Genomic DNA, 8,927 nt, shown 5'->3' with positions numbered 1-8,927 from the left:
AGACGCCACTGACCATGCGCCCTGTGTTTTGCGCATTGTGGATTGGGTCTACAATAATATTGAAGACATTTATTAGAAGTACCGTTGTGCAAATAGGGTTGTTTTTTTTGCTGTAATCTATTATTTTTTGTAATTCGTGTCTGACCTTTACAAATCAAGTACAGACACACAATATAATTATTATTATTAAACACGAAGATGTATCTGGTAAGTAAATCATTTATTTCTGTTTTTGTTTCAGACAAATGCAAACAGTAAACTTATTTTTTTACACAAATAAATATCAGGCCGTACTTAGCAATGTACTCTGTCGTTAAAAATACCATTCCCCATAAGATTAGAAAGTGCTGAGACGTTTCATAACACATAGTGTGTTGAAGAGTTACAGATATCTTTTTCTTTTAAGCGACAGAAAGATGCTCGGTCTGCTCAGCCCCTCCCTCCCCTCACTTCAGTTTGAATCTCTTTGACTCGAATGTATCTGCTGCCATCTTGTGGTCTAATGTTTGAAGCAGTTTCACATTTATATCGAATGCTACTTGTGTCCCCGAAGAGAAAGTCTATTTGGCTTTTGTACAGGGATCAGAGGCCAGAGGTCACGGGGAGGTCAGTGCCACCTCAAAAGCAGAGCTGGGGGGATTCATGCTGCACAGAAGTCCAAATGACCTCAATGTCGTCCAATCTCTGATGACAGGTAGGCCTACAAGTAAATCATTGTGTTTATCATAGGGAGCAATATGAGAGAGTCAAAACTGAGCAGCCCTGACAGTTTTAATCTCATCTAATCCAATCTAACATCTAACATAATCAACACATGTTACTCTTATTTTTTGGACCCAAACACAGCAATGGTTAAAATTATATAGTTATTATTGTACTAAAGGACATATTGCTCAACTGGTAAACGATTGTGTCGGGGATTACACCATCAATTCAGTATAAACATCATTTGGACACAAAGGATACTTCAGCTGGAGGGGTATGGCTGGCTGTTTCTGGTCGCACAGAGGGTCTCTCAATAGTTCACGTAGTTTGTTCTAACATGCTGATAAACAGCTGTGCAAAGTTTCCACATGGGAAAATTATGATTAAAACTGTTGGACGAGAAAACAAATGCCAAATCCCCCAAACTCCCAAAGAAATCCTTGTCGATCTCTGTCCAAGGAAGTTAGGAGATAACCTTCAGAAAACGTAACAGAGGCTCAACTTAATACTAGGTTGGTTTTGGAAACGGTCTCAGTTCATTTTTTCTTCGTGTTAGGTTCTCTCACTGAGGTTTAAACGTAACACTTAATACGGAGCAGATATCTGTTAGAAACTTACTTAGTGGCCCAACTTTAAACGCAACATCATTTGTAATGTGTTGAACATTTAATAAGCCATTTATCCGACCCCTGGAAGACAAGACGGGTTGATTGTCTTGAACCCCTCAGACTCAACGACTTTTCTATTTATTAGTACACAAAGCTGACATATATGACAGACGTCGCTGGTAATTTGGGCAGGTGGAGGTCAGGGAATGGCAGCACACCATTACTGTCTATGTGTGTCTGGACTGTGTAGGCCTTGACCACTGCTCCCCACCCCAGCACAGAGCTGTGGAGGATCCCCAGTCGGGCCTGTTCGTGGTACGCTGCTCCCAGCTCCCTGCCCAGGAAGATGTCCTGGATCTGGGGTGAGGACACATCCAAGGAATCCGTCATGTCCGCAATCAGGTCCAGGAATGTGTCTCTATCCCTGTTGAATGTATTTGTTCCCAGGTGAGCACTGTTGTCTCTGTCCGTGTCACTGTTTGAATCTGCACTCTTGGCCCTGTTTGCATCTGGGTCGTGGCGAAGCGGCCTCTGCTGCAGGTGTACCACCGTCAGCCTCTCCAGGTGCTGCACGGCGAAATGACCCTCCAGGGAAGAAGGCATCCCGCCAGATCCCCCAGCACCACAGTGGATCAGCGTGAGGTGCCTCACCTCCGAGTTGTTGAGCAGATGTGCGGTGTTCGTCGGCGAAGTGAACCAAACAGTCAACCGCCTCATGCGGAAAACGGGAGACGAGTGCGACTGCGGGTGGTGTAGGGTGGAAAGCTGTATGTCCTTGCATCTGCAGTCTGTCAGCGACGAGACGCTGCAGGGTTGCGGGTCCTGGTTGCAGGAGTAGTAGAAAAAGCTGTTGTGGGTCACATAGGCCAGGCGCAGGTCGGAGCGCTGCAGGGCCAGCGACACACACAGCAGCACACAGAGGAGAGGAGCGGGACGGCTGACGGCGGGCATCACTGCTGCAGGACAGTCTCAGGCAGCATGCCGACTGGCGTTCACGAGGAGATGTGGGTACCAGGTGTTCAGGTACACATACCTGAGCCTATTGAAAAGACACATAGCATAAGAAGAAAAGTAAACATAAGAAAACATACACAGCTACCTCAGTGTATCCGTAAACCGTATAATGCCTCACGCTGCTTTTGCTAAGTTTAGCCGGTGTGCAAATGCAGTGGTGAAAGGAACTCTCGGACCCTGGGGCAGCTGTGACTGAGCAGGCGGAGCAGGTCGTCCGCTACCTTAAAGGTTGATGGTTCGATCCCCCGGTCCTCCAGCCAGTGGCGCCCCCAGTATTTTTTTTACAGGGGGGGTGGGGAGACTGAAAATCTCGGGGTGGCACACCAAAAGCAAAAGCCATAACTGAATATCAGGAGTTCTATTATGCCGTTGTAGTATATTTTGGAGTTTTGGAGTTTTTGTTATTTGGGGTCTGCTTTATGTTACCTTAGTTATTAAATACTTTTTTTTTCTTCTTACCTTCAGTTGGGTCCTGCTCCTTAAAACATGTGTCACTTAAACCTAACTGTACTATAATGAATATTACCCAATGTAAAATATCAGATGCATTTTACCACCATTTAGCATATTATGCTTATGCCACATGCAACTCTCCAGGGGGCGCCACTGCCTCCAGTCCTCACACTTAACCCTAAAATTGCAGTGTATGATTGATGTGTGATAGAAATAGAGCTGAATGAATTATGTGTCAGTGTGACGTGTACTGTACTGTACTGTACCTTGGGGAAGGACAACATTTTGAGAATTCTAGTGAACAAGCACTTTTATGGAGATTTGGTCTTATGAGGTCACATGAGCAAAACTGATGCCCTTAGTGTAGATAAGTGTTGAGATGCTTGAGTATTAATGTTGCCTTACCCATAAAGGCAAAGAATGTATTAGAACGATAACTAATCGATTAATCTGTTAACTATTGTGGCTCTAGTATAAAGTAGTGAAAACAAAAGCTCCACCTTGACCAGGTATTTCTGCTTAACTATTAATATTAACAGTGACATAATAAAACATTTTATAGGCTGCTATGCCTCAGGAGGTAGAGCGGGTCGTCCACCAACCAGAAGGTCGATGGTTCCCCGGGGCCTCCAGTCCACGCGCGTGCCTGTGTGTCCTTGGGCAAGACACTTCACCCTAAAATGCCCCTGACGGCTGTGTGAATGATCTGTGATAGAGAAGGGACAGGAGTGATGTATGAATGTGTGCGTGAATAGTGAATGTGACTTATGAAAGCGCTTTGTGTGGTTGATAAGACTAGAAATGTGCGATATAAATACAGTTCATTTAGATAAAGTCCATTACTAGAGATCATTTATCAAACTTTGTACAGCTCCCTGCAGTGCCACAAAATAATTATATAACTTTTTTCCCCCAAAATACATATACAGTGGGAAGCCACAAAACCCATAAAAAGTCTTTGATGTGTACAATTGCTGGAGTTGAATTTAATTGAATGAAATTTTATTTGTTTAGCGCCAGATCGCAACATAACTTATCTCAGATTATTGGAGAGAATACCTATGGAAGATTTTGATTAGATATTTCATAACACCACAAATTTTGGTTAGGGTCTGTGGTGAAGAGAAAGCGAATCACAGTCATGTATTCTGGTCATGAAAATTCAGTAAAAGAAATCATCACAAATTTTGGCACCTTTGTAAATAAAAACCTACAGTGTCAACTTCTAGGGAAAATACCAGATGAAATTCAAAAGAAAGACACTTGTTTTGATTGCAATAATTAAACAAATAACAATAAACTGGTTGAAAAAAAGAACACTTTTTAATTCATCATGAATGGAAAGATCTGGTGACTGAAATATATGAAATGGAGTAGACTATTATGAGGATTAGAAATCAAATGTATTTATTTGAAGACAGATGGGAGAAATGGAATAAATATATAACGTAAACAAATATTTTTTTGATTCTTCCCTTTAATAATAATAATAATATATTTGGTTTATAAAGCGCTTTTCATGGACCCAAAGCGCTGGTACACTTCTCTAGTGTGGTTTCAAAGTGGATAAACACGTGACATTATGTTCTCCTGTTACATGATTTACTTTGCTTATCATTATTTTACCTATCAACCTTTGAACTGGGATATATGATTTGCGAATTATTAGCATTATAAAAAATTACCTTTTTTATGTGTATTTGTTGTCATTTTATGTTATCTCACTTTTTGTTTTTGTTGTATATTTGTCTTGTTAAGTCTATTGTGTATTTGTTGATTTACGGTAAAAAAAAATGCTTATAATGAAAATAAAAATAAACATAATCTCAAGGAAATTTACATAGTGAGTCAAGCCCTCACAATATTACAGAGAAATCTCTTCCACCACGGTTCAGTACTCTTGGTTGGGTTCTTGGTTTAGAGCAGCGACCTGTCACCGAGCCAGGGGGAGCGGGTGTGAGATTCTTCCACTTTGCTGTGGGTTGTTGCACATTGACAAATACATATTCGTGGCATTTGTCATCCGCCAGTCAATGGCACGGTGAAATAACTATTTATGTGAAAACTAAATACTCAGGTCATGTAGCTAAGCCCAGCCCTCTCTCGGTTCAGGCCAGCTGTCGTACAGGAGACTGTTGTTGTTGGACACTGCGGAGAAGTGGTCCGAGCCGCCTCCTGTGTGTGTTGCCTCATTACGTTTCCTCTCACCGAGATGTTAAGAGAAGGGACGTGGAGACTCTGGGTGTGTTCTTCCTGCTCTAGGGTTAGGGGTACACTGTTTTCAACTGGGAACGCACATTGAATTTCAAACGCACACGCACACACACGTACACTCAGGAAATCATAACTGTGGCGATTGCTTGAGATTCCAGTGAAAACCTTGTTTTGAGATCTTGGCTCTGACAAAAGTCAGAGGGCGATTTTCTGGTTTGGCAATGAAATCAGTCTAGAAACACGACCTTGACTTTTCAAAGCCAGGGCAGACCTAACCACCACATTCTTCCTTTAGTCCTGAGTGACGTCAAACAGAAGTGAATGTTCATCCACAGTATGTTTAGCATCCTTTTTTTTTTCCTCTGTTACTTTGGCTTTAGGTCTTCATTTTCAGTTTATTTCAACTCATCGTTGATGCTCGGATGTTACGCTGGGAATTTCATGGCTGCAGATTATTTCGCGCACTTGATTTATACACAGAATTGACCCTGATATATTTCATATCTTTGGGATCTCAGCTAGAGGTTAAAACACAGTTTTGTGGGTTTGAACAATATTTGGCTGCACAGCATGAGGTCGTTCTTATTGATCCCACCAGTGGCTCAGTGAGGTTTAAGTGGCACTTTAATGTGTTTTGCTTTGTTGATTATAAAATAATGTCTTTCCAAGAAATGTACGATAAACTGTATCTTAATGATGCAAGTAAGTGAGTAAATTCATAAGATTTGATGCCAGTGGTGTTATGTGTAGAGTCGGTCGTCCACTAACCGAAGGTTGGCGGTTTGATTCCAGCTTGCCGATGTGTCCTTGGGCGATAGACTTACATCTGACGGCTCTTTGACAGTATATATATATATATATATATATATATATATATATATATATATATATATATATATAAACAGTATAAGCAGTATATGTATGAATGTGACAGAAAAAGCTCAGTAAACAGCAGCAGGGTTGTATGTATGTATGTATGTATGAGTGTGTGTGTGTGTGTGTGTGTGTGTGTGTGTGTGTGTGACTTTGAGTGGTCTATAAGGCTGGAGAAGTTCTATATAAATACAGTCCACTTAGCTGTGGGATGGATGATGCAGCAACAGTTGTAAATCAATTCCACTGACAATTGTCATTTGTGAAGCCAACGCTCATTCCTCTGTAGACCTCCATCACAAAAAACTGAATGAGCCACTCCAGGACATGTTTCTTCACTACAATGTTTCAGGTCAACGCCACAGTCTTGCTGCGTTAAATACTCACTGAGTCCCCAACAAATGCACTGTTGCAGTTTGAGTAATGTTTACTCAAATCATCAGTGCACGGCACAGTGTTATTTTCAGTTATTAGGCCTTTCATAGAAAAGAAACTGTATCTTTGTGACCCATTTTTAAGGAAGAATGTCGTTAATAGAAATAAACATTTCTACGGACTTCTGGGGAGGCCATAAACTAATGCTATGTTGATTTGGTTTTGCCTTGGATTTATTGTTCATGCCAAAAATATGTCTATTTCAATGTCTTTGACTATTTCCAGTGTTACTCATGAAATAGATTAAATCTATTACCCAATATCTGCAGATAAGAGGAGCAGCACGTTTCTTTGCCTTTACCACCAAGTGTCAAATCAGAAAACACTTCTACTCCCTGTAGCTTCATATTATCAGAGAGATATGATCGTGGTATAGTGTTGACTTCTAATCATCTCAGTAAGAAAACAACATTTATTTGATAACTTTAGCTACAGTTAATTTTCCGATTCATATTAATGATGTGAAATATAATCGAAAAATGAGACTTTACTGATCCCGTGGGATGATTAATTAGAACTTGAAGTTAGAATGATTTTTTGAAGATTAAAGCCCCACCTGCATTTAAGCTTAAAATTTGCTCATTAAGGTGATTGGCACATTGATGCATCAATAATTAAAACCCATTATGTAATATACATTTTAATTGGACTGTATGAATAATTAATTGTTCTTGTACTTGAATGCAAGTCTTTTACTTTTACAAAGTATTTTTACACTGTGGTTTTGCTACTTTTACTTTAAATAAAGAATCTGAGTTTGTCTCCCACCACTGATGTTGTTTTGGCAACTATGTGCTGGACAGATTCTTTTGACAGATCCAATCCCTGTGTTACTGTCGTGCACACTTTCCACAGCCCAGCATGGGAATGTATGAAAATGGACAGAGAGAGTGAGCATCAGGGCTCAATATGCCACAGTTAGTTTTTTCTCCTCTGGGCTCAAATCTTGTCACTCCACCTCTGCTCATGTCCAGAAAAGATTGTCATAGTCCGAAATGATCGAATCGGCCTTTCCACTCACTTTCCACTCGCCAAGACAAAAGTGAAGGAGTGTCTGACCACATATGCGCTATGAATCACAGCCTTGGACTTTAAGTGACTCAACCCTCAACTATGGCTATAGAGAATAGTGTTTTGTGGGTCAGGGTGAAGTTTGCCGTGTTTAAACGCTGCAAATGTAATCCTGGTAGAAAGAGAGCACTCACCACTTCCACGGTCTCATGTAGTCTCAGCAGAAAACGTATCGGAGGCAAACAACAGGCTGACAAGTGGCATCCTACAGTGAAATAAAGGATTCCTCAGCTCCACCGTTGTTGACAGTAGTAGTTCACTGTGGCACATTGTACAGCTTTTCATCTGAACAGATTGGTGAGAAGCTTCCTATTACATAACACAGACTCAGGAACGCACAAGCTATGCAATGAAATATGAGCATATACAGCAGGCTCGGCTTTCTGTTCCTTCCCCAGACCATAGGAGTTAACTGCAGGGCACTATAATACATTTCCAGCTCTCAAAGTAAACTAAATGGTTATCACTGCTAGTAAATGTCCCAGTTTGTGTAACTCACCTCAGTTTGCTGCCGAAGGGCTGATGTGTGAATGCGTCAGACCGAGGCTGGGATGGGAAGGGGGAAAAAAAGAAAATCACACATCACATCCAGCTGACGTCAGGACGGGGGGAAGGATCCCATAGAGGAAGCTGTAACTCACAGTCTGTAATGCAGAGTGTGAGTGTACAGCTTCAACTACTGTACACAAACACACTGTGTGTTTGTTCTGATCAGAAAAGACCAGAACCTATAACAGGACCTCACGGTCAGTTTTAAGAACTTTACGGTTTGTAAAGTTTGATCTTTTTATTTCATTTTTAGCCTGAGGGTGGTTGAATAAAAAATGTGTTCACGGTCACAACATAGCCAAGAGTACATTGGAATGTTTATGTTTATTCAACAATTCATTGATTTCCTATCATGAATAATGAATGTCTCTCCGAAGAGGGTAAGGAGGTGTGTTTTGGTAAAAGCTCTGTGGAATGGCTGGTAGTTTCCCGGTATCATAGTGAAATCACGAGCCAGCTTTTGATGCATTCAAATGCATTCGGACATATCTATATTCATGTTCATGGGTATTTGGGTGGTGACAATTTTTTTGTAATTTTGCCTCGATACACAACCACCATGGGTCTGATACTACATGGATAGACTACTTTCCGACATTCGGATTGAATCTTTTATGTTCATGCATGGGGCGTCACGTTAAATATCGGAATATGAATATGTTAAATCTGAATTGCGGGGCGTCGATATCTCCTTTCCTTTCACATAGGAAGGTCCAGTGTACCCTATGCTAAAGGAGATAGGAAAGGAAGCATTGAAGCTCCTTTCCTATGCATTTAGAGAATCCGAACAGCTCTTATCATGGCTGCTGATCAAAAACGTCCTGGTCATTTAAAGATTTTGGAAACTTCCTAATCCAATTCAACAATTCTACTGGATCCTAGGGCTCAAAATTGATAAGTTCACCATTACTTTTTACTCTTCTGCCCTAGAGGAAGAAAGAGGTACAGGTTGTTTACTATTACAAATTGGAAAAGATTTAACATGTCTCATTCTATGCCGTACCA

The 8,927-nt window shown here is 40.9% G+C and overlaps 1 protein-coding gene across 5 annotated transcripts; it reads right to left on the bottom strand.

Annotated features, from left to right (window-relative positions):
• Positions 1-201: 201 nt before the first annotated feature.
• si:ch73-52p7.1 (uncharacterized protein LOC100321084 homolog) lies at positions 202-7,983 on the bottom strand. Of its 5 annotated transcripts, none has more exons than XM_035605616.2 (4): positions 7,873-7,983; positions 7,508-7,658; positions 3,383-3,486; positions 202-2,352 (listed from the first exon to the last, which is right to left on the bottom strand). In XM_035605616.2, the coding sequence occupies exon 4, from the start codon at positions 2,262-2,264 to the stop codon at positions 1,455-1,457; it is 810 nt and encodes a 269-aa protein (XP_035461509.2). In that variant the 5' UTR covers positions 2,265-2,352; positions 3,383-3,486; positions 7,508-7,658; positions 7,873-7,983; the 3' UTR covers positions 202-1,454. The 5 variants fall into 5 exon arrangements, with proteins under 5 accessions (XP_035461509.2, XP_035461510.2, XP_035461507.2 ...); XM_035605617.2 differs by having other exon boundaries at positions 7,508-7,578; positions 7,873-7,961; XM_035605614.2 differs by lacking the exon at positions 3,383-3,486.
• Positions 7,984-8,927: the final 944 nt, after the last annotated feature.

This window comes from Scophthalmus maximus, chromosome 10, assembly GCF_022379125.1.
Source record: "Scophthalmus maximus strain ysfricsl-2021 chromosome 10, ASM2237912v1, whole genome shotgun sequence".
NCBI classification, from domain to species: Eukaryota; Metazoa; Chordata; class Actinopteri; order Pleuronectiformes; family Scophthalmidae; genus Scophthalmus; species Scophthalmus maximus.
Note: the sequence above shows the minus strand (reverse complement) of the source record. Positions and strands in the feature narration are given on the sequence as shown.

What these genes read in the sequence shown, in the direction of transcription:
- si:ch73-52p7.1 (XM_035605616.2), bottom strand. Translation starts at nt 2,264, where the DNA reads ATGCCCGCCGTCAGCCGTCCCGCTCCTCTCCTCTGTGTGCTGCTGTGT.